This window comes from Gymnogyps californianus, chromosome Z (assembly GCF_018139145.2).
Source record: "Gymnogyps californianus isolate 813 chromosome Z, ASM1813914v2, whole genome shotgun sequence".
Lineage (NCBI taxonomy): Eukaryota > Metazoa > Chordata > Aves > Accipitriformes > Cathartidae > Gymnogyps > Gymnogyps californianus.
Genome location: NC_059500.1, coordinates 82,267,732 through 82,293,255, shown reverse-complemented (window position 1 = coordinate 82,293,255; position 25,524 = coordinate 82,267,732). Strand labels below are relative to the sequence as shown.

Below are 25,524 nucleotides of genomic sequence, written 5' to 3'. Positions count from 1 at the left end.
TGTCTACCAGGAATTGCTTTTAAACTCTTTATCCTCTTTTTCTTACGCCTTGGTCCCAGAAGTACCTCTGCGCTTTGGAGCGGTGACTTACAATTTGGCAGGATTTGGGCATGAATAGATGGTGTGAGTCTGACGTCAGAGACATGCTTTGTATTATTGTTGTCAAAGTTTTAACCAGGTGTTGGGATATGTGTGAAAATACTAATGTTCATATAATTGCATAGGGAATCAAATGACTTCTGCTATTTCCTAATTTTAGGGTGCTTGATTTCACAGCTGCAATATTTTTAACATATTTTGAGCACAGAGGAACCTTTCTGGGTATCTATGTTTTAATAGCTCAGCAATAGGCTACTCGAGCAAGTTTGACAACTAATTGCCCATGTTTTGTTGAGCACAATCTCAAATGCTTGAGTGACAGCGTTGGAGGGAAAATTAAATGTATAATATTAGAAGCTGATATTCAGCCAATGCCTGTTAATAGTTCTCCAGACAAATGTCAAACAGCAGAGGTTTGTTATTGTGGCGTGTAAGGAATGAGCTTCTGAACGCTGGGCTACGTGCTCCAGGGGTGAAGAAAGCAGCAGCGCTTCATGCAGGGGTTCATCTTTCGCTGTCTCTGCAAGCCCTTGGAGATGTTCTGGAGATGTTCAGAGTGTCCTTTACATTTTAACTGAGATGTATCACAATTGTGTATTATTCACAGTTACTTTGGTAGAGTCCAGAATAAACCCAGCATCCATAATGTAGGTGGTAACAAGGCGAGGGAGACGGAGACATGTGAAGATGGAAGATTGTTGCATGATGTGAACGAACTATTAACAAGATAATGGATTCACTTACAAAAGCTTTTCTTCTCTGCCGCAACAGGGATGAGAAGAACCAGTCCATCATCGTGAGCGGGGAGTCGGGTGCTGGAAAGACGGTCTCTGCCAAATACGCCATGCGCTTCTTTGCCACCGTCGGTGGTTCTGCCAGCGAGACCAACATCGAAGCCAAAGTCCTAGCGTCGAGCCCAATTATGGAGGTAAAAGCTGCATAATTTCCTTTGTCCTGCTAGCAGTGATCACTGTGTCTCTCCAGAAGTCACAAAACCAGTGAGAGCCGTAGAGGCTTGTGAGCCAGACCTGATTTGCAGCCTCACAGCAGCCCTGAGCTGGACAGAAAATGCAGAAATACACTGATAGCCTCTGTTTAGCCCACCCCAATTGCTCCTCTATTTGATGGTCTTGAAGCTGAGCCCGTGCATCCCCAGCACGGCTCCAGGAGCTGAGCTTTGACCAGGGTTCTGGAGCAGAGAGCCCGAGCGGTGCTGCTGGCATCGTTAGTGTTTTGTAATCTTCATCTTCCTCCTCCTCTTGCCACCACATGGTACCTCCTAATCTTCTTTAATTGTACAAGCATGAAATAGAAAAGAAAGGGATTAATCTATTTGAGACATTTCAATGCAGTGTTATTTTTGTTAATTTTCTGTTGCTGTCAATCATATAGGGAATAACAAGTCCCATTGTAGGAGAATCCCTGCTCTGAAGGAAAAAATTTCCTTTTAAAAATATAAAAGAAAGGGAAAAAGCGGCTTTGTTTCGTTGCAGTATGACTAGATGGTGAAAATAAATGTCTGAGTGCCTAAATCCCATTTTCCAAACAGATTTTGGAGAGTGCCTTCATTTGCAAAATATCCAAGTCAGCATGAAGACAACATTTGGGCTTTTCCGCAGTCGGTTAAGCACTTCAGACTTGTGTGACTTTCTTTTAAAGGCAGGAGCTAGCAGCGCTGCTGTAGTGGAGCGTAGCATTGTCCTGCGCTTAACCTGTCCTTTGCTTAACCTTAGGCTTGGCTTAGCCTGCAGAGAGGCTTCCCACCACAATGGTCTAATAGACACGGAGGTGGTGACTGATCCAGGATGAAAACCAAGCCCACCCCAGCCTGAGAGTCAGCACACATGGTCTAGCATCGTGCTGCCTGATGTGGGGTGCAAGCTGGAATGGTAAAACCAGTGATGGTGCAGATGAGCAGTAAGAAAAGCCACGTAGGTGTACAGCTGGCAGAGGACACTCGATATCTGCTGCAGCGTGGTCTTCACGCTGTTTTACTCCTTTCCTCACCCACCTCCTGTGCCTTCATGAAATGTAGCTGCAATACCTGGGAACACTTAAAAGCATCCAAGGAAAAATTCATAGTGCACGCTATTCTTCTATATGACCCCATAATTTTATTGCTCTAATTTTCTTGCCTGTGTTCAGTTCTGGATGTAATTTCTAAGTGCTGGGGCCAGGGCACCTGTCTGTCTGTATTGGAAATTGATGAGAACGTTGCCTACGCACAAACCATAAAAGACAACTGCCTGGTTTGCAAAAAACCCAAAGTTAAAGTGTGAAGATGGGGTAGAGGGATGTGTGTGTCGTGAAATCGTCCTTAGCGCTGAGGTGCGCTGTGTTTGATGTGTGGGATGTACATCCCTGCTGGGAGATGGGACAGGTATCTCTGCTTCATAGACAAGGAATCGAAGCACATGAGATAAGACGATGATGGTATTCTGGATGCTCAATTCAGCATGCAAATGATCTAGTTGTAGTGTTTGTCGTAGCGATTTGTGAACTCCTTGTTTCCCTGGGGAACGGGCATTGGGCTCTGGGCAGAAATGGAGCGTGTGTGCTCTGCCTCTGCCCTGCTGCTTTTATATATGGTCTGGGATGCGTGCTGGAGGGTTGGAGGTGGGAAGCAGGGGCTGTGGGTCTGGGAGCGCCGTAAGCGATGGGGAAGGGTGAGCTGCGGTACAGGGGTAAATAAATGGGCTTGGGGGAAGGAGGTGCGTTTAGCGAGCAGAGGAGTTGGGGTGGTGGTGGATGGATAGGGCAGGGAGCAGGCAGGGCTTGCTCTGGGTGTGATGCTGAGGCTGTCGGGCCAAGGAGCCCTCAACCCTTGGTGGATGCTCAGTGGAGCAGCCGAGGGCGCAGGCAGCAAGAAGCAGCTTTGCACATGCAACAGCCTCTTTGGTGTGGGCAGCACTGTACTGCACAGAGTAATTCCCTGGGGAGCTGGGGAGTCCACTACATGCAACTGGAGGCGTCGGGTCCTATGATCAGAAGTTTTGGATGACGTCAATGTGATTCTATAGGGTGATACTGTGATTCTTGCTAAGTGTGCGTGCTTGGCGCGTTCCCCAAGAGCTGCACTGTAGGTAGAGATTGTCTGCAAGGAGAGCCTGGGAAAGGCAGCCAGCCTTCGAGAGGTGCCCGAGGGCTCTTTCCTATACATGTCCATTCCCTTCTGTCACTTATTCTGTGCTTGCTTGAGGCTCATCATCTCAGAACAGGGGAATGGTGGTAGAAAATAAGGCTGGTGTAGCCATGAAGGGGAATATTGTCTTTCTCTGGCCCTCTTGCATCACCACGAGTTGCTCCTTTGGCTGCTTGATGGATTCGCCTGTTTGCAATGCTGCACCCCTGATGTTTGCACGTGGGCTGGATTCTCTCCTCTCCCTTCTGCCACTGCGTGTGGCAGCATTACCTGCCCGGGAGGTGACAGGTAGATGCTGGAGAGGCACGGAGGGGCTCTGGCCATGTCACCAAATCCATGGACTGAAGCCCAAACATCTGGAGACGGATTGCAGCTGGTTCCCTCCCTCTCGCAGGGCTTCATTGCCCATGTCCCCCTCCAGGAAAGCTGCTAATGTTGAGTGTTCATGAACAAAGGTGGGGGCATCCTATAAGACCAAACAGGAGTGCTGTGGCTGTTGGGATGTAGATGATCTAATTACTGTACAAATACTCATTGCTGTTTATATGCTTTTTTTTCTTCCTAAAAATTCTGGAGACGCCACATTTTCAGTGAAGAGTCCTCCCCAAAGTCATGTCATTGCTCTTGCCTTCCGCATCTGGGAAGGGGTTTTCCTCAAATCCTCCCATGACTGTTTATGTAACACTGATTACAAATTTAAATGTTTAAAAAATTTTAAAAACTAAATTAAAAATTAATGTTTAATTTTGTTTTATGCAGGCAATTGGAAATGCTAAAACAACAAGGAATGACAACAGCAGTCGCTTTGGGAAATACATTCAGATCGGCTTTGATAAAAGATACCACATCATTGGTGCCAACATGAGGACATATCTGTTGGAAAAATCACGAGTTGTATTCCAGGTGAGGAGTTGTGCTTTTTTTCCTTCTTTTCTTTCCTTTGAGTGCTGTAGTCTGGGAATTTAATAGTCTGAGTCTTTTCTATGGATTAAAAAAACCGCTTTAAAAGTAGCGTTCCTGGTGGACATGGCTTCCAGATGTGTCTTTCAGGCTCAGTCTTTTGCAGTTCTTGATGATCCCAACCTCATGACCTCATTCTGGAGGAATATGTACGTGGGAGACTCGTTAGTCGGCCTCTGGTTGTTCCCTCCATCCACCCGAGGCTGGAGCCCCGAGGAGGGACCGCTGCTCCTGGCCTGGCTGCTGGGCAGGGATGGAAAGCCTTTCTCTGGGCAGCTGCTGAGCTTTTTACTGAACCTCATAAAAAGCCAGGAAGAATAAATTGCAGGCAACAGTCTTCAGTTTTGAAGATGGAGGAGAGGCAGGAGAAGGGCTGAGGAGGCTGATGTCTCTGCCACGGCACATCCCGTGGGTTTCTTGTGCAGGGCTCAGGACAAGCTTTCTTGGTTTGTGCTTGAGTTCTAGCTCAGAAGCACCTGCAAAACTTTTGTCCTTACACAAAAAAAACCCCAACTACAAAAATCCTAAAACCAAACAATGTTGGGAAGCCGTGAGTGTAGGCCACCTCTTTTCACGTTACTGTCAGTTTGCAACATGGTGCTTGCTAGCTAACTTAGCCCAGTTATCCCAGAGAGGGATAAGGTGCGGAAGGTAATATAAAGTTATTTATTGCCTTTGCAAGATGGGCGATGTACATTGGTCAGGGCAAGGCTTGGCACCTCCTTTCTCCCATTGGCAAAAGTTCCCTGTCTTCTTGGTGGCACTGAGGGTATCTTGATGGTGGGAAGCAGGGGATGGGGTCAGAGTGGCCCTGGGCTCAGCAGGCACCGGGCTGAGGGTGGGAGCACTGCTGTAATGTCTTCGTGCCTCTGGTAACTTGTGGTTTTCCCCGTAGGCAGAGGACGAGCGCAACTACCACATCTTCTATCAGCTTTGTGCCTCGGCGAGTCTTCCAGAATTCAAAGACCTTGGACTAAGTAAGTACTTCTACCTCCCTGTGCACTGTCAGCTGCTGCTTAGGTGTGATGGCAACAAGAAAACACGATGGGGTTAGAAATGCAGGTCATGTGTGCCTGTTCAGTGGGAAGAGGTAAAGGGAGATGAGCTTGAAGGGCTGCTTCTCCCCAGTGGTGCACAGGTTTGCTCATGCCGTCTCCAGGGATGTGGCACCTTGGATGAGACACCAGCCCTCATCACCTCCGCTGTGCAGCAGCTTGCTGCATGAAGTTTGTGATGCGCTGGTTGGTGCTGTTAGGCTCCTGCAAGCGCTGCTGGTGGGTAGGAGCTGTTGCTGGAGGTTAGCCATGATGGTGGAAGAAGCCTGTGCATTTTGTAGAAACTGCCTGCAGAACCACAGCGAACCACGTGCCGTGGTAGATGCCAGCTGATGCAGGGAGATCGTGTGTTAATATTGTACGAAACTTGGATAAAGATCTGTCTTTTTAAATGAAGTGTGAGCATGGGTTGATCTGGCCAGAGTCTTGGCAGGAGCAGTTGTGTGGTTTGAATCCATTATATTTTTTCAATGGTTAGCTCCTGGGATATATCCCAAGTTGGTTTTTTTTCCAGGGTTTGCAGCAAAACCTCTGTAGGACACCTGAATAAGAGGCTTTTCACTTGCAGCAGGGGGTACAGAGATGTGGTGTAATTAATTTTTGACCTCGAATATTTGCTGTTGCTTGAAAAGAGAAGCGAGGCTTCAAATGTGCTTTTAAGTATTTAAAATGGTGAGCAAGGCAGGTTGTGATCGCAACGCAGAGCATCTTGCCGCTGCAGAGTCTTGCAGAGGTTTCCATCACGGCCACAGAGGAGTGGTAGATTGAGAGAGGGGCTTTTGGTTTCTGGGTAACTCTGGGCTTGTGTTAATGACTTTTTGGGTCAACTTAGGCACGTTGGCCACACTTACCGAGTGTTGGTGCTGAAATGGAAGTACTCCTGTTCTTGTCCTGTTGTCACCAGTAAGCCTCGGTGCATTACCCAGCTGTAGTCCGTACTCTGCCCAGTGACACCAAGCCAGACAACCGCATCCATGAGTTTGCTAAGGCATAAGATAACTTCTGAGATTGTCTAGGTGTAACCTTAATGTCTGTCCCAGGACACCTCGGTGGGAGGTGAAGGTTTTGCATGATTCGCTGTGCACACGCTGTAGTGTGAAACCTGGCTCCGTAGGACAAGGCTTGTGATGGACCTGGGGCTCCTTTCGGTCTCTAAGGGTCCCAAAATGATGTTTCTCTGACAGTGGCTTCCCAGCTACTGTCAAAGAGCCCGTGTTTGGTCCATTGCGTGGTCATGTATCCCCAGAGCACGTAATCTTTGCAGCACTTTGAAAGTTTTGCCATGAGTTATGCGCTCCATTTTTGCAAAGATACCCTGAGTAATGATGTTGTCCGCTGGCATCTTAGAGTTCAAAAATAAATTATTTCAAGCCAGTCTGGGAGAGGAGTTGATATTGGAGAGCTCGGGCTGTGAAACCACCTTTCTCTTCTTGGGAGTGTGTGGATCAGAGGAAATCTCAGTCTTTTTCAACACAACTCTCTAAAAGCATCGTCTGTATTTGTGATGACTGGTAATACTGAAGGCTGAGAGCTCCCTGCTCTCCTGGTGCGTCATCCAGGGCATCTTTATGCTGTTGTGACTGTGGCTCTTGACTTCAGTGTCTCAAGGGAGAATGTGTAATGGCAACAGCTGGCAGCGTAGGAGGTGGTGGGTGCCAGGGCCGTTAGCCCACAAGGAAGCCTTCTTGGGTCATTTCTAATCAAAATTTGATGTTGTCAGTGCGTGTCAGTCTTCAGCTGCACTTTTCTGTGGTGCTTGTGCATTCAACAGCATCCACAGGTATCCGTACAGCCTGCTGCTGCTTGTGCATTCGGGTAAAATGCAACAACGGAAAAAGAAGCCATTCTCTCCAAAATTAAGGTGTGTGTCTTTGGTGTTTCCTGCACTGTCACCTTGCAATAGCTTAAAAATACCTCCCCGAAATGTTTTTGTAGCTGGCAGATGCGGCGCTGCTCATGTGCTCGGCAGGGATGGCTTCTGGGAGACGGGGACATGGGCACTGTGAGCTGCTTTTGTTGGGGTGAACCAGGCTCTACCTTGACCTGTTGAATTACTACTAGTGCTAGGCAGTTTTCTGTGACTGCAGATGTGCACAACTCATTTATTTTTCTTTCTTTCAAGGGATTTTTTCATTACCAACTTTGCATCAGATTTACTCGCCTGTATTTCAAGATGACTAGTCAAACCCCAAATTTATTTACCCGTGTGAGCTGTACCTTACCTACCTGTCAACCTTTTCTTCCCAAGGCTTATACAAAACAAGGGATATTTTAATGTGAAAATCCACCTTTTATTAGGTAGAGAATAGGACATACATCTTTCCATATCAAAAGTAGGAGCTGTTGTTTCTCCTTTGGGTCTTGCACATGCAAAGGATTGTTGTTACTCTCTTTTATATTGCAAAATGCTGGAAAAACAAAGAGTCTCTAAACTTACGTGAGCCCAGCAGAGCAAACCAGTAAGTGTTGGCTCTTCAGTCAGAGCGATCCTAAAGGCTTGATTTTTAACTAGAAAGTACATATTTGACTTAAAATGCAGGAGTCGGTGTGCAATACAGTGCCTTTCAAAGTGTGGTGTCTAACTTCATGATGCCTGGGCAGTGGTGCAAAGCAGGTATATGTTTTATTTGCTTGCAGTGAATCAAAGGGTTTCTGTGGTTATTAAAATCATTGCATGCATATTGAAATGTAAATATTGGAGTCAGTTATACCAGAGATGACTTGAGGCAGAAATGGATCCCAGTATGGATGGTTAAAATTGGAGGCTGATGTCCCGGTCCTATCAACCACTGCCAGCCCTGGATGCATCTTGCAGGGCGACATGCAGCAACATCAAGCTGTTAATGCGATGTGCTCCATCTCGGGCTGGGTGAGCTCCTGTTGTGCTGGGGGGACCAGGGTGGGCATGGGCTCTCTGATCCCAATCAGCGTTTTCTGCCCCTTGTTCCCGATGCTTTGGCAACGAGCAGAGTTACTGAAACCTCTGGGTCCCAGGGCTTTGTATGCCAAAAAGAATTAAATGGTGTTTCTTTTTACAGCCTGAAAGTACAGCTAATGAAAAAGCCTGTGGGAGGGCTGGGAAGGGATGAGGACCTTCTGGTGGCAATGTGAGTCAAAAAAAGTGCAGATTGCAGTGATTTTAAAGGTTACCAGCAGGCTGATGTGGAACGCACAGTAGGCTGTTTTTCTCATTATTTTCATGATACTTGGTAAACGTGTTTGTGAGCGTTAACGATCTTTCTGAGCTTTTCTTGGCAAGTCACTCCTACCCGGTTTGAAACGAGCTGAAGCTGGTGCTGAGAACCGATTCTGGGTGGGATGGGGAGGCTGTCCACCTCCTGGGCTCCCCCAGCCCTCCCTGGGGCCAAGCCTGCTCCGGCTCTGCCAGGACTCAGCCTGGCAGCCTTGGGCACATCTCTTAATGGTTTTGGCCTCAAATAAGCCCTTGTTTTAAGGAGGGGCAATTGCCTGTGCAGCTTTTTAAAGTGGATATAAATCCTGCGGTCTCTTCTTGTTGTGTCTGCATTTGAAATGCCTCTCGATCTCCATAGGATTTAGCTTTGTGTCATCCTGATACAGCTTTGCTAAAGCACCCATGCTTAAATGATGTAACGCTGGCATTACAAGCATTTCTCCATTCCCTTTGCTCCCTGGGTTTAAGGCGTTATGTGGGAAAGGTGTTAAAATGTCTGAATCGGTCACAGATACATAAAACAGGATAAAAAAAATTGAAAATAGTAGCCTCGGTATTTGAAGTAATATGCACCTGTGCAATAGAGCAGTTATTCGAATCCCAGATATACCACAGCTCCGCCCTGGTTGAACTTGCTTTGCGTGAGGAATGGGTTTCATCACTGCAAGAAGTAGTTACAGTCACTTCTCAAGGTTATACTTCATCCATTTCTAAGTAAACTGTGATTCAGAGATGACGGGTGTCCTTTGGGGATGGGCAGGATGGGGAGAGACAGGGAGCATCCCAGTGCACGCTCTGGAAAGCTACTGCTTGCTGATGCATTTCTTCTGTTTCTTCTCTCCTAGCATGTGCCGAAGACTTTTTCTACACTTCTCAGGGAGGTGACACGTCTATCGATGGCGTGGACGATGCTGATGACTTGGAGAAAACCAGGCACGCCTTCACCCTCCTTGGTAAGGGGTTGCTCTGCTTGGAACCTTCCCAGCAGAAGTCTCTTGCAAATGTTTTCAGTGTTTTGCATGAATTATATGGCTCTCCTGTAAAACTAAGAAGCATAAATCCATGTTCCTATTGACCTAGTTGGTTTTACCTTGTTCTTTAACATGAGCTGCAGCAGTGCTTCTTGCAGCTACCTGCGAAGCAGCAGTGAAATGGAGGAGGACATTGAATTTAAGAGAAACCTAAATAAACCATTCCGGAGTCAAAGCTGTGCTGCAGCTTTGACTTGCTATTTTTTACCCTGTTTATGAACAGGAAAGGAACTATTACTCTGCAGTTCAATCTGTATTAGGGTTGAGGGTGATGTCACTTCTCGGACCATCACAGTATCGTACCGAGTAGCTGATTCCTGGGAATAATGAGCTGAGTACATCCCTGCTGTGCAGAGTCCCTGTTTGCATGGCCAGCTACAACAACCACTTGTGCATGCTGCAGTTGAGCAGTGCCGTAGCCTGCCTGCAGCAGCGACTGTTTGAAAGGAAAACCAGTTTTTGCAGGGAAAAACTTTGCCAGTTTATTAATATTTATCTGAAACCAAGTTTTTAAATCCTGGTGAGTCTCAGTACCTCTCCATTGCATTTCATCTGTTGGGAGAGGAGCTCATGCTGTTCGCAGCCAGCTGTGAAATCCCCCCGAGCAGCTGTATTGCAGCCACTGTGCTGTACTGACAGTGAGCGTGGGGACTCATTTAAAGCGTTATAACTGCAAGTGTTTCCCCCAAATTTGTCCTCTTTGTGTTTTTTAGATGGGCTCGATCTCTTTTCATTGGGGTAACAGCGGGGTCTTGTCTTTACCCTCCTCTTGTCCTGCTTGTGTGACTTCTAACTGTTAACTAGTCAAAAAAAATATGACTCCACAGGTTGCTCCAAACTTGCCCACAGGACTGTAATCCCCAGGGAACTCTCTCCCCATCCCCTTGCCACGTGTAGTCTCTCTTTGGTCCCCTTCTCTGCCTCCCCAGGCAGACCCCATCTCCTTGCTGGTCCCTATGAAGCACTGCGCGAGCATCTTCCTCTGCTGCTGATTTGATGATGTTTTCCTGCTCTTCACGTGCTTCTTCTGGCTCTGCCTTTCCTTATTTTCCTTCAGTGTTTCCCAGCTCTGTCTGCTTCTGTTCAGGGCCTGGTGAAATTGCTACTATGCTTTCTAGCCTTGCCTTTTTATGTGTAACAAGAAGTCAGATTTATCTGCAAATCCTCACCCTAGCCAGGCTTAACTCCAATTAAGAGTGCCAAGTAACAGCACAGCATTGCTCCTTTTAGTAACCTTGAAACATTTCTCACTGTGCTGATAACAGAAAAGTCCCAAGAGAGAGCAAGGGAAGCTCTTGATAATTCAAAAACCAGCAGGTGATGTCTCAGACCTTGGGTGGATAATTAGGACACCAGCACTGAACACAAAAGGGGCACAGAGAAACCCTGTTGGAATGTAAAAATGCAAGATCTGGCAAGAAAGCCTTGTGCAGGCTGCTGCTGAGCAAAGCTCCTGCTGGGAATGCCTGCAAAAGCCTGCCAGAAAAATATGTAAGGCAATAACATCTTACACCCCCAGTGAAGACCCACAATGTGTGGCTCCTGTTGAGACCCTGGGGCCATGAGACAGAGCTTCACATCACCTCCCTGGTGACTTGCTGTAGCACCAGTCTGGAGGCATTGTGCATCACGTGCACAGCTTTAATTTTCTCTCCTGTTTGTGGGACACCGGCAATAAGTTGTAATTTCTGTGCCTCAGTTGTCAGCGAGATCTCACTGTTGGACTACAATTGCAGAGAAGCAGCTCCGTGTTCTATAAAAGCCGGAGAGTCCCTATAGCTCTGATCCCGTTTGATTATTATGGAGTAGCATCCTTGATTTCGTGCACGTTCACAGTAGTATTAAACCCATCTGTGATAAAATTGCTTTGATGCAATCATTAGGGGTAAAGAAACAACGTGAAGAGCTCCTCTCACCGTCTCAGCTGTCATTTTTGAGCGATGACTTTACTGAGAGTTTATGGGGAGTTTACTGGGAGAAGTCCAATAACTCTGAAAACCAACAGCCTGGGAAGGAAATCAAACACCGCAAGCGTTTTCAAATAAACTGAAAATTGCAGTTTGTTTTCTGTTGTGACCATCAGCTGTCAATTGTTCCCGTAGGAGTGAAGGAGTCTCATCAGATGACCATTTTTAGGATAATTGCTGCCATTCTGCACCTAGGGAACTTGGAAATCCAAGCGGAACGAGACGGCGATGCCTGTAGCGTATCGGTAGGTCACCAGCAAGAGTGGGGCATGTGGGGAGCTTTGTATGCTCATAAATCGGGCCACGTTGGATGCGTTGGATCCTTTGGTAGAAAGCCCTTTTCCTCCTGGTTTTCTTTGCTTTTTTTTGAAAACACATCATGATTTCCTGGTTGCTTTTTTTTTTTCCTTGAAGATAGTGCATTATTTCTCCTCTCTAGCCAGCCTGTAAGCGAGATGATTCAAAGCTTGCTTACCACCTTAATGTCCCAACCCATCTTTAACTCTTCCTGCTTTCTTAAAAGACTTGGTGCACAGAGTGTTGGGGGAACGGTGACTCGAACCGGCAGAAGGTGTGATGCTCTACAACTGCTTTGCTACAGGCAAAGCCATGAAGCTGCTGCTTGTAATGTGGCCATCCAGTATCCAAATGAGCACCGCACCGTTAATTAGCAAGAATAAATAAGACTAAAGATGTCTTCGTGGTGGTTTTTCTGTTTGTGTTTTCATTCGGGGAGGGGAAAAGTGATTATATGGAAAATACTGTCCGGTCAATTATCATTGCGTCCCAGACTGGGTCGTTTGTTTCTAATTAAAGTATTAAAATGGATTCTGCACACACTTTTAGTGGTACACTTCAGATAATGTGGTGTGCAATTAGTTAGGTGCTGGGGGTAATTTGCTTGATATTTGGCAACATGGATATGTGCAAGCGATCTGCCCTGACAATGTTGAGTTCTGTAATGGAGTTCTTGTTTTTTTAATTGCCTTCAGATGTAATTGCATGGTATTTAATCAATCCTGTTATGACTTTGAATCCATGGTCAAGAAGGCATCATAGCAGTAAAGCATCCTATAGGTCTTTTAAAATGCATTTTTCTCTCCATCCCCAAACCCATCCAGCTTCTGGACATGCGCGTATCTAACTAGAAACAATTTACTTCCTTTAGATATGTATTATTACACGAGGAAATGGAAATTGATTTCACATTGTCCAAAAGGCAGTGCCTGCTATCTTATCATAATAGAGACTCAGAACTGCCTTGTCTTAGGTTGAGGGGGAAAAAATATGATGCACTGGAGAAAATGAAGTTCACCTTTCATTTTATTGATTATACAAAACGCAACCCCTTCTGGTAATGCACATTTTGCAACTTTGTTACTCAAAATGGAGTTAGTTTGTAAAAGGCATGGTGTAATGGCATACACTAAGAGGAGGAGTAAAGTGCAGAGTGCCAGCTTTCCTGTTGGCAGTCACTGTGGAAAACTGCTCTTTATGACAGTCGAGACCTTAAGGATAGCCAGAGCAAAGCCATAGGGTGTACCACCATTCAGAGCTCTGTGTGAGCCTTTTCATCCACGTCCATGAAGACTAGCGCAACTGGATGAGTGCTCATTGCTTTTCTGTTTCCCGTCAACCACAGAGAAACACAGTATTTGCCTAGATAGTTATGAAACGCTGCTAATTTCTTGCAGTGATCTGGGAACTTGGTGTTAAAACTCCAGTTGTGGAGTGTCACCAACCTGCTGACTTTGCTTCTTGTTACCCCCAGAGCGAGGACGAGCACTTGAACAACTTCTGCGGCTTGCTGGGCGTGGAGCACAGCCAGATGCAGCACTGGCTTTGCCATCGCAAGCTCGTCACTACGGCCGAGACCTACGTGAAGAACATGTCTGTGCAGCAAGTGGTGAATGCCAGGAACGCCCTGGCCAAGCACATCTACGCCCGGCTCTTCAGCTGGATCGTGGAACACATCAACAAGGCCCTGCACACCACCGTCAAGCAGCACTCCTTCATCGGCGTGCTCGATATCTACGGGTAGGTACGCTTTCTGCTTTTAAGGCTGTTTAATCAGTCCTTTCTGATTTATCTTGCCCTTCTGGCAATGCACGCTTGACCTTGGCTTGTGGCGGAGGGTGGGAATAATAGAAAGGGATGCAAAAAAGCACAGTCATGTGTGGTTTGCAGTTTTGATCCTCCTTTAGATCGTGCAAACGGTGCACGCGGATCTGTTTGAGCGCTGGCTTTTGGGATTTACCTCCCATGCCGTTCCCATTTGGGATTTCTGTACCCCTTGCTGTTTAAAGCGTCAAGCTTAAAGATGAGCTAGGGGTAAAGGTGCCGATGTGGAGACCAAAGACTGCGCTTGGCTCTGCCTGGGGTTGCTGTGGGGTTTGAGGAAACTACTTTGCTTCTTCAGCTGTGAAACCACTGCGGCAGGGCCCTTGTGCAGCAAGAGCTTTTGGAGGACTTTGGGAACCTGCGGTGGGTGGGTAAGGTGCAAAAAGCTCCACCATAACCGAGGGCAAGGCTTGCAGCCTGCAACGTCAGGGGCAATGAGCTGCTTTAAATTTGGACTGGGTACCAGTTACTGTCCGGTCTGTTGTCCTGGCACTTGAGCACTGGTAGAGGAGGGATGCGAGAGTTGTCTGTGAAGAGTTCATTTTAGCTGAAGTGCTGCAAAGAAGCAGAAGATGGAGGAGAAAGGAAGGGAATTCTGTCAGTTGTGGGGTGGAAAAGGAAAGAGGTCTTCTGGGTTTGGGTTTTCCCCTCCCCTCTTTCAACACCATCCCTTTTCTGTGTCTCTGGGGAGCAAGGACAAGGGAGAAGTCACAGGTTGCCCGGAGAGGTCCTAGATGCCCCATCCCTGGAAACATTCCAGGTCAGGTTGGACGGGGCTCTGAGCAACCTGATCTAGTGGAAGATGTCCCTGCTCGTGGCAGGGGGGTTGGAACTAGATGATCTTTAAAGGTCCCTTCCAACCCAAACCGTTCTGTGGTTCTAAGTGGGACAGCAGTGACCTGCTGTGCTCCCTTAATATATTAAGATGCTCGGTTGCTCCTGTTTCGGAGGGAAGGTGGGATGGACGAGTTGTAGCTGCTCCAGGAACTGGTCCCTGACCCAGTGCAGTTGCTGTGCTTGCTCAATCCCAAATCTCATGTAATGGCAGACTCCTTGTAAGGTCTGTCAGATGTAGGTGAACCTGAAGTTCAGAATGAAATGCTGCCAAAACGGTTCTGGGTCAGCTGCAGAAAGCTTTTATGGCTGTAATACCTACACAGTTACTGGAATTGGATCTTGTGTATAAAACCTCCCTTGGGGTTTCTACAGCTACTGGTGTTTGGGATGTTGATTTTAACATCCGCTGGACAGTCACGGCAGCAGAAAGGATGCCAGAAAGTGCTGGAGCATCAGTGTAGCCCGCTGCCTGCTCATCTCCATCAATGACTGCTGCCGTACGGCAAGGTTTACAGGAACACTTGTATCAAGTATGATAAGAATACAGTCCTCTTTGGTTTGGGATTTCAGTGGATGCTTGAGATGGTGATGGTTGTCAGAGTTTGCAAGTGTCTGTCCTAGGTAGATAGCACAGGACCTGGAAGATCTTAGATCATCAGCTGGGACTGGCGCAGTCTGGTTTGAAGACTGATGAGATGGAGAAGCTGTTTCCCGTCAGTGTCCCTACAAATAGAGATTTCTGCAGGCTGGGATATGAGAAATAAAGCTTTGAGATGGAGCCGTGTGGACGGTAGTGGGCCAATGCAGAAAATGGGATGTCTGAGTTAGAAAATCAGATGCGGTCTTTCAGAAATCTTAGTAAAAGGAGACTTGAGGATAACGCTCATGAAAGATTAAGCTGGGCTTGAAAACCTGTTAGTGTGGAAGAAGAACCTCCCTTAGCTGCAGATCTCCTGTGCGTCACGTCCAGTGCGTGGGCCAGCAGATGCTTTTACAGCACCGGTGTCACCGCAGAGTACAGCAGGTTTTTTTCCACGGGGACCTGCAGATCCTATCGAAAGAGGCAGGTTTGCAGGGGAAGGGTGTCCATGCTCCGGGCCGTAATGCTTGTGTGTGAGCCCAGTCTCCTAAAGAGACCATAAATCCCTTTCAGAAGGGGGCATCGCTGCCTAAATGCTGAGTAATTAACAATGCAGGGATTTTGGGTGCTGACAACCTGACTCTCTGCAGTCGTTGACAGTGGTTTGGTTCCCCAAACTCAGGTTATTTGGGAGTTTTAATGCATTCTGCCAAATACCGGATTTTTTTTTTTCCCCCCCAAATGTCTGTTGTTTTTCCTTTTCCTCTGGGAGAGGAATTAAGCTAGAAGGGCAGGGAGCCTGCAAGCAGCCTTCACCACATGTCCCTGACACCCTGAGAGCACCTCTGTCCCGGCACTCCTGCGGGAGGACTGTCCCTATGGGTGGGATTTCTAGGGACGGGGTCCAAACAGAGGGTGCAGAGGCTGTGGGGTTTGTCTCCTAATTCTCTAATGCTCGACTCCGCATCCTTAATTCTCTGTTAACATTGAGGTGAGAGGGTGCAGCATTAAAAGCGTCTACGTATTTATTGAAAGTGCATCATTTGCTATAGTAGCAATTCTGCAATCCATCTGAAGAGTGGATTTGTGTGGCATTCCTGGGCTTGGTGGGGACGGTTTGTTTTTCCTCTGTTTGCCATGTGAAAGGAAGTGTGAACACCCAGGCGGCCAGCTGTATGCTGGACTTATTTATGAACTTTAAATATTTTAGTGTAAACCCAGGTGCTGCAGTGGATTTAGGAGATATCAGTTGCACAGCAGAATAGGGAACAGGAGAAAAGCCAAAATGCAGCGTTTGCCCCCCGACATCTGCTCACGAGAGCTATCCTCAAGCCAGGATGTGCCTTCCCGGGAGTGCAGTGATGGGTTGGAGTGGTGAATATGCTTATTTTTTGCACCAAGATACAGTGAACTAAAATGAATAGAAACCAAACAGCCATTGGTTTGCTTTTCCCATTAGGTTGTCGTCTTAGTGCAATCACTTTGTGTGGGTAGGACCTCCTGGCGAGGGCATATGTGGAGCTGGCGACCAAACTGCTCCATCAATTAGCAAATTACGCTGGCAGGGTCCCCTTAATTAGCGACTTCATGAAATCTCCCTTGGAGTTGATGTTGTACAGCTGCTCTGCCCCTGGCTGGCACTCGCTGAGAGGGTTCATAAATCACATCTGGTGTCTCTGAAGCAGAAAAAGAGTTTCCACTCCGATATCTTTTCCTCTTGTACCCCCGCTCTCGTTGTGTTTTTCCACCTAGCTCACTGTGCCTCTCCATCTCTGTTCTAATTAAATCTTTTCTTGCCCCGTTGCTCTGATCGTGAACCTGCAGGAGCTGGTATTTCCAAGGGGTCCTGGGAAAGTCGCTTCCCTTTAATTGCAAGAGCTGAAGGCACCGATCTGCTCGGCGCAACGTCCGTGCAACCAAGATCAAGCACAGCGGGAGCTCTTCAAGGACCCGTTCATCACTGAGGCTCTGGCCACGTGTTTAATATAAACATTCGTTGGTCCCAGACACCAGATTTTGTTGCATTAAAGATTGTAAAGCTCGGTTCCTGGGATGGGGATGGATTGAGCATCCTCTGCTCGGCACGGGCCGCACCGGCTCTGGGAGCAGTGCCAGCCCTGGGGCAGGCAGAGGGGGAACGGTTTCCTTGAGGGCTGTGGGGATGATAAGAGCACAAAAACGGCTCCTTTCTCCCATTCCCCCTTTTCCTTTTGCATTTTTGCATTGCCTTTCCCCAAGGGCTCAGGCGTTTTGTATAGTGAAGGCATTACCACCTTGGCCATACCTGGGGAATAACTGCGTCAGGTGGATAACAGCCAGGTATTCCTCAGAAAGCACCAGAAATACTGATTTTTTTTATTATTTATTTTTATTATTATTATTATTATTTTTTTTTGGAGGGGGGGCTTCATTTGTTCAGTGCTTTAAGACTGTTCTGCTAGCTCCTACAGCACCTATTACCCGAGCAATTATTTCGCTGTGCATTTATCATTACAGCAGCTTATTCGCTAAGCACAGGGAGCCTTGCCACTTCTTCCCTTAGTTTAATCCTTACAGTCATGTGTCAAAGACTTTTTTTCCTCCCCCTTCCAACTGTGCCTTAAAAATAGAAATATAAATAACATAATTCCCTGTGGTAGCTGAAAAATGTAAAAATGTCCTTTTTTTTTTTTTTTTTTTTTTTTTTTTTTTTAGAGCAAGCCTGGCTCCCTGCGCTTGTCCCTTGGCATCGCATGCTTCACCCCTGACTGCCCCAGGGGATCCGCTGGCTCTCTGCTCCCTGCTTGCCTGTAGTTTGTGTTATTAAAACTGTGTATTTTTTTCTTTTCTAATTGTGACTAGGAAGCCAGTTTTGAGCTCAGTTTGGAGTTGGCCGGTGGCCCGTGGAGGGGTGGGATAATGTTTCTGCGAGGGGAGCTTTGTAAGCCCTGGGGAAGAGGCGGATCACCGAGACCAACACCAGACTCCCTCTGAGGAACGTGTTGGAATTGGAGCTGAAAGCACCATTTCTCCCTCTGCCTTCCAGAAGTCGCTTGCTCGCATGTATCTGATTTTTGTGCTATCAGGGATGCAATACAGAGGCTATAATTATGAATTTAATAGCTTCTTTTTTCTGCTCTATTGAATTGCATTAAAAATACCATGTTGGGTCTTTTAAGACAGCAGCTACTGTTTCTCCATCACCTTTGCAGTGAATATATTTGGACTTAATATTTCATAATATTTTTCCCCGAGGGAGGCTGTTACATTTCTCATCTCGCACAGCACTGCTGCCTGATGGGCAGGAAGCTACAGTCGTACCGAATATCTCATTCATGTGTAGCAGAAGAGACCTCTTGAATCCCTTGAGTTGTGGCAAGGAAAGATAGATGTTTCGGGGAATGAGGAATAAAGTGTAGATCTGGGATAGGAGGAATGCGAAGAGACGGTTGAATAACTGGTGTTCCCTGTCACGCAGATGATACCGTTGCAGCGAAAAGTAGATTTTGAGAGGAAGCAACGCTTAATGCTTATTTATTCATTGCTTTGCAGGTTTGAAACTTTTGAAGTGAATAGCTTTGAACAGTTTTGTATCAACTACGCCAACGAAAAGCTCCAGCAGCAGTTCAACTCGGTAAGGTCAGCTTGGAAACGTTCCATAAAATTTAACAGCAAATGTATCAAGGCTGGATTATTGTATGTCTGGCTTCTGCTTAATGGCACTTACCTGCAGCCTGGCCAGACTGCATGGCCAACATGAATGTAATCCTTGGGATACCATCTCGCCCGGGCAATGATTGTGCATTGCAATTGCGCTAAGTATTCACATCAAGTTGAAAATGTTGCTTGGTTGATTTATAAGCTTGATACTGGAAGCAGGTTTGCAAATTGTTTAGGCAAAGGTTCACTGATGGTTTTGAACAAGTAGGTAGATTGCCAATTTTTTTGCGTAGTTTCAGTCCGAAACCTCGATGGTCTTGTGGCCGAGTCCTGATTTCCAGTGTGAGACAAAGCATAGGTGGTGACCTGCCCATTAAGTGTGGCTTAAACCTCTGCAATGAAAACTCTGTATTAAATAGCAGGATTGGACACACTCCCCATTTTAGACTTGGACATGCCTTGCAAAAACTGGAGATTCTTCTGTTTTATTAGATACAAGTGCTTAGCTGCACTGGGAATGAAACCAGTAAGGGGTTGTCTTCTGCTTTTGTTGTAAGCAGGGGGAAAAAAAAAATCACTACTAGTTTCAGGATACAAGGGAAAACTTGTTAAATTTGAGCAGCTAAGTACTGCGAAGTAGTTTGGCACTTTGAAACCGTATCATATGTGTGGACATGAACATTTGCAGTATATCTAATGCATCAGATCCCTGCTGCTAAAAATGAAAAGTAAATTATGGATTGTATTTGCACTATTCGTATCTTATTTAGTATGTCCAGCTATCACTTCTGAAGCTTATAAATTCAAACCCTGAGATGACATGTTTGAAGAGATTTTAAAAAGCTATCTTTGAAGAAAAAAGTGCATTTGAAAAATCATTTTTTAATATGCTTAGCGTATTTCAGAAATAGCCAGAGACAATTTATCCTCTTGGGCAGAGGTCTGAGATATATAAGCCATGCAAAGATTTTTTTTTTTTTTTTTTTTTTTTTTTTTTTTTTTAAATAAGAATCTGCAATACAAGTGTTCCTGAGTCAGTTAGATACTGCTGCTGATATCCCTTCTAGGACGATGGGTGCTCTTTGTGAAGCTCTGCTCACAGATGGGGGCACACGCGCTCAGCCCTGGCTGGGCTCCCAGCTTGTGAACCTGCTGCAGGTCACGAGTTTAATCAGCAGAGCACTAAAGGAGAGAGAGATTTTTGTCAGCCCAAGAGGTATATATGTCATTGCCATTTCAATATATGGCTTCCACCTAGATGTAGTGACAGCTTCAGTCATTTTCTAGTGAAAGTCATTTAAAGCCTTTTTTTTTTTCCTGCCCCATGGTTTCCTAGCATAATGCTTTTATTTTCCTTGCCAGAAGCTAGATTGTGTAAATGGCAGAGCCTGTACAAAGCTGTATGTGAGGGCACCTAAAGCTTCTACGCCTTCTGTATGTACTGATGGAATACTCTACTCCAGCAGGGACAAGTGGGTGAATGGGGAAGGGGCTGGTGCTGTGCTGGCTGGGGTCACAGTCGGTAACTCTGCTGTTTTTCCACTCTCAGCACGTGTTTAAGCTGGAACAAGAAGAGTACATGAAGGAGGGAATCCCTTGGACTCTCATAGACTTCTACGATAACCAGCCCTGTATAGACCTTATAGAGGCGAAACTTGGGATCTTGGACCTACTGGATGAAGAGTGCAAGGTAAAGAGGGCCACCCACCTTTTCGCTGACATTTTTATTTTTGTAAAAGGTTAAAGAATGAGCTTTAACCTGTGGTAGCTTGCGAGAGGGTAAACATCTCCTTTCACGTGCATTGCTGGGGTGCTCATGGCTAGGGTAGGCTGTTGGCATTTGCTTTGCTTTAGGACCATCCAGAGCCTCCTTGGCAGATGTTTGCTACCAACCTGGGTACCTGATCTCACCATGCGTTGCCAGAGCTCATGCTCCTGGCCTGGCTGTACTTAAGAATAGCCATTGCTTGTGACTTTTGATTACTTCAGTGTTATCCAGGAGCTGGAGTTGCTCCCTGTCTCAAGCGTTATTTTGTCTCAAGGGAAACATGAGTCCTCTTGCGATAGCTATTTGGGGTAAAGTTGATTGCATTTAGTGTACAGACTTCAGATGCTTGTAATGTTGGGAGAGCAGTTTGCTATCTTTTACCCTCTCTCTCTCATACCACTCAAATTAAATCTTGCTTAAAAGTTGAGAAGAAAGACCAGAACTGCAAACCTTCATGAGAATGCATAAGAAAGGTTGAACTCCTTGTTCAGTCATGAATTATCAAATATATCTAGGAACAAGAAATTAAGATGTGAGATTTTCTTGGGAAGTTGGGATGCCTGTTTTGAAGGTCTTTTGGTGTGAAGAGTAGGTGAAAGTCCAGAGTCTTTAGGTGTGGTCATCTCAACAGGAGAGCTCAGTGTGATGCTGTGATGAGAAGGGCTCCTACAGTGGGCAGAGCAGCTCGTATCTCTTCCAGTTCTGGTGTCTGCATAGCAATGATGATGAGGAAATACTGGAAAGTGTGTTATCAGATCAGGGCTATAAAACATTGTGATACTGAAGATAAAGAAACTTGAGCGCTGCACATGAGTGCTTGTAGTGATAGTCAGTGGGAGGGTTTTCAGACCCTTTGACACAAAAAACCCTAGCATGCAATAGCTAGAAGTTGAAGTTGGACAGATTCAACCATGAAATAAGCCTTTTTAATGCTGAGAACAGCCTGGTGGAGGGGATGGTGACTGCCTTCCTGCTGGATCTGGCTGCCTTGTAGAGCCTTAGACTGTTTTTGCTATGGTGTGATCAACAGGTTGTCTTTGGGAAGAGTTTCCATTGAGACTTGGATATATTCTGTGCCAGGAAATGTCTTACTGATTGTGGAAGGGCTTTGGGGTTTTTGAATGAGGGCAGGGAAGGGTGAAGCAAAGGGTGGTGGGAGAGCTGAAGCAGGGAATGGGCCCCTCACCAGGACAGCCAAGGTGATGAGAAGGACACAACGAATTCTTGTTGCTCTGTGGGATGATGGGCATGGGAGAGATCCAGTGGCCGGAGGGCAGGAGTGTCACATTGCATCAGAGGGAAAGGTTTTGGATCCATTACTTAGACTAGTGTCCCTGTTGGGATTTGAGGAGATGCATGACCTGTTCTTGTCTGGGAGGGAGGTGACTTGTCAAGTGGCCGCTCTCCTCCGTGCGACAGGGCTGCCTTCCCAGGCGTGACAGGGCTGTCCCAGCCTGCGCATCCCACGAGCTCAGCCCTCGTCTCGGGTACAGACACCCCGGCTATCTCTTTGTGATGAGCTGGAGTTGAGGCTTTGCCCTTTTCAAATCCAGTCTCGGGAAGACTCCTTAAAAATGAGAACAAATTAAACTTAATTTGATGCCCTTAAAAATAGCATCTTAGCCAGTGCTGGCTCAGAAGGAGGTCAGATTATTTGCTTGATATTCAACACCATTTCATTTGGTCTCTGCGCTATTAAGCCTGTTAAATTCTTCAGGCTCGAACCGGCTCCTGGGTGTTGTGAAGACCATAAGGAAAGTTTCCCTCGTGCCATATTGGCTGATAACGCCCTTTGCTCCTCTCTGAAGCACCTGGCACCGCTTGCTGCTGGTGACATCGCATTAGATGGAGCAATTCCTACGCAACAGCAGGAATATGGGCAACTTTGCTGTAGATCTGCCTGGTACTACTTTTTTCATCCATGCTTTTTTTTTTTGACCAAAAAAATGAAACACAAGATCTATTCCCCCCTGCCCCCCATCAAATGCCAATTATCTGGGTATTTACCTGTCAGTGGGGAATGCTGTCATTAGTCACAGGCCCTTATTACAGGCCCTGTAATCGGCTCTTTTATAATAACCTGCAAGCGTTCTCCAGCTTTATGAAAATTTCAGCAAAGCCTGTCAACTGAAAGCGTTGGTTTATGGATAAAAACCTTCACCCCCGCGTCACCGGCAGCAGCGTTTCACCTCTTGGGGAGAGCCGGTTGTGGGACTGCAATAGGGTAATTGCAAGTCATCTCGTTAGCACATACAACAGTGGATAAATATACTCCGGGACCGAAATGGCATCGAGGGGGGTCCTGGTAACATAATGAAACATTAGCGCAAATGCAGAGGGTTTGTCGCTAATGTTCTCGCTTCACACTATGGATTTTTTTTTTTTTTTTTTTTTAATCTTTAATGTGAGGTTGGGGAGGGGGTGGTTGTGTAAGTGCTGAAGCAGTTCAGCTAACGGAGGTCATATGAAAGTCTTGTCACCATTTAGAGAAGAAGGGGACCAGACAGGGTTGAAGTGGGAATCGGCAATGAAAGAGAGGGCTCTCGAGTTGAGATTGGAGTTTTAAGGACTAAACCTGTCTCATGAAAGCAAACGATAAAACCCCTAGCTCTGAAAAAAAGAGGCCTTTAGGATATGTTTGGGTTTGTGGGCTTTTAAACAGCTTTGAGGTCTTAGGAGTTGGAAGCTCTTGTACAACTTACTAAGGTTGGAGGGGGCTTCTGGAGGTCATTTGGTCCAACCTCCAGTTATGTCACTGGTCTGCCCGGGAAGCCTTATAATCTCCATGGGACTGTGACCTTCTGTCCTCTGCTAAGTGACCTTGGAGTCCTCAAAGAGCCTCTTCCCTATTTCCTGCACTGGAGGGTCACCTGCCTGGATCTGAAGCTTTTAGGACCTCTTGGTTTTGCTTTGGCATAAAAAGATGCTGGAGGAACAGCAAGAGTTCACGTCCTGTGCACAGAAATGTCATTGGCCAGAAACCAAGGCCACCACGACTGGTACAACATTGAAGTGCTCTAGCACAAACTGATGAGCCTGAAGAGGAGGGAAAGGGGAGAAGGACATCCGGGAGAAGCTCCCTGCTGGTGAGCTGTGAAATGTGGAGGGAGTCACCATAGGGCCAACAGTGGTGGTGGGAAATAATCTGGGATAAGAGCAGAGCCCTTGAGGAGAGCAAGGAGACCAATGTAGAGCCTGTCAGAAGAGACAGACACTAAGGAGGGAGGCTGTCTTATGAAAATCCGGTGGTGGGAAGTTGGGAGGACGTGTGGAAGACTTGCTTGGATGTTTGGGATGGCTTTAGGGTATGGTTGGCCTTGTTGTAGAGGGAATGACTTTGGCAGAGGGGACCGCAGACTTCCTAGGAAGACTTTGAAGGCTTTGTGCTTGGAGGGAACACGTGAAGAGCAACTTCAGTGCTCTGGAGAGCAGAAGCCAGCTGGGGTTGATTTTTCAAGGGATTTAAAATATCCTCCGAGGAAATTGAAAATTCTTGAAGAAATGCAGTCAGGTCTCTGTATCAAAGCTGGATGAGGTGTCCTGCTTTTCCAGTTGAAACTGCTTGTTCCGTGGGAGTGCTGCATGCCTTCCATACGCTTCCTAAGTGTCATTCGGGAGTACAGGCAGAAGTTGCTGTGGATGTCCAGGTTTCTCCATAAGATATCCTGCTGCCTGTCTGCCCTCTTGCTTTTGCGTATGCTGTTGGGATGGGAGTGGGAATGGAAAAATTGATGAAAAAAAATTTCCATTAGCATAAAGTGCATCTAAAAGGGTTTGATCAAGAATGGGCTGGCTGGAAGGGTTGACGAGTCAATCACAGCATTGTTGTCCAAGATTTATTGTGGATCTTAGTGAAATTCTTTCTGCTGAGGAGCAATGTGACCCTGAGGCTGCCAAAGTAGGATGTGTCTAACCAAACCCACGAGCTCCCTCATGTTCTCAAACCCTCTCGTGGATCTGTTTTGTGTTTTATGGCACGTTGCCATCGTGTTACGCTGTTAATGTGCCAAATGCATTTTCTAATGCTGTTCAAAAGATGCTCTTTAACCTTTCCTGTGTCCTTCTGTCAAGTGCCAGAAACACTGAAGTCTGCTTCTAGCAGACTGGTTTTCAATCCCGCTTGTCTCTGTGCATCGCTGTGAACTCTTGGGTATCCGAGCGAATGTGTTTTCTTTGTCTGGCCTTGTTAGTTTTTTGAACATCAGAAATCAGCGCGTCGCCTTGCTGTGCCGCCCGGTCCTGTCCGGGGGGATTTCCGCTCCACGAGCAGATACATGGAGGTTGGACCTCTGGGCTTTCCTTTTGGGTGGACCGCCTAATCCAACGGCAGAATAACCTCGCTACGTCATGCTGTCAGCTTTTATAACTTTAAAGTCAGGCACATCACTTGCAGTGGAACGTGTCTCTGCAGCGTGGAGGAAGCCCAGGCTCTTTTCAGGCTTTAATGTATATTGGAGTGATAAGGAGAAAAGAAATAAAATTAAAATAGCTCCTACTGTGTTTTCAGAGGGTTGACTTTTAGATCATTAGGTTTGAATGGACCTTTGTTGCTTTTATCCAGTTAATTGTCCTTCTGTTGGAGGTGATGGTGGAGGGAATCTCGCCCTTTAGTCCAAGCAGCTCCAAACGTCTCCTCGGCTGTCTGGTGGTCATGGAGGGTTCTTGACCCTGGGACGCTTCTGGTACAAAAGCTCTGGACTCAAGCCTAGGGGCTGACCCTGGCTGCACTGGGTAGGTTTGATTTTGGTTTCAGTAGCTCCTGGCAGCTCAGAGGCCGGTGTATGGAGATGGGAGGTGATGCTGGCCAGGATTATGCTGCCTGACCAATTTCATGCAGAGTGATGGGCGGAGGGATGGAGAGGACAGACGAGCAGAAGCAGTGACTTTGTGAAATTACTGGTCTAAGGTTTTTCCTGTTTAGAGATTTCCATACAATACTTGCAAGGCAGTCAGTTTTCCTCTTCCCCATCCCCTAAAAAAGTCTTGCACTGATGAGATAGTCTCTAAATAACTTTCTCAGTGGCTCTAAAGGCCTTAAACTGCCAAGCCAATACCAAAAGCTGTTATGATAGTACAGATAATGGCCCTGTTAGTTTTTTATCTCTGGGACTTGGTCCCTATCAGGTGCTTCT

The 25,524-nt window shown here is 46.5% G+C and overlaps 1 protein-coding gene across 2 annotated transcripts in view; it reads left to right on the top strand.

The window, feature by feature from the left end:
- The window catches only part of MYO5B (myosin VB), a 155,972-nt gene that overhangs the window by 52,310 nt on the left and 78,138 nt on the right, over positions 1-25,524 (top strand). For both annotated transcript variants that reach the window (XM_050912846.1, XM_050912847.1), the window contains exons 5-12: positions 871-1,027; positions 4,001-4,144; positions 5,097-5,178; positions 9,295-9,402; positions 11,583-11,692; positions 13,219-13,484; positions 18,517-18,598; positions 20,174-20,314. In XM_050912846.1, coding sequence (XP_050768803.1) covers positions 871-1,027; positions 4,001-4,144; positions 5,097-5,178; positions 9,295-9,402; positions 11,583-11,692; positions 13,219-13,484; positions 18,517-18,598; positions 20,174-20,314 — 1,090 coding nt within the window. The remainder of the gene's footprint in view (positions 1-870; positions 1,028-4,000; positions 4,145-5,096; positions 5,179-9,294; positions 9,403-11,582; positions 11,693-13,218; positions 13,485-18,516; positions 18,599-20,173; positions 20,315-25,524) is intronic.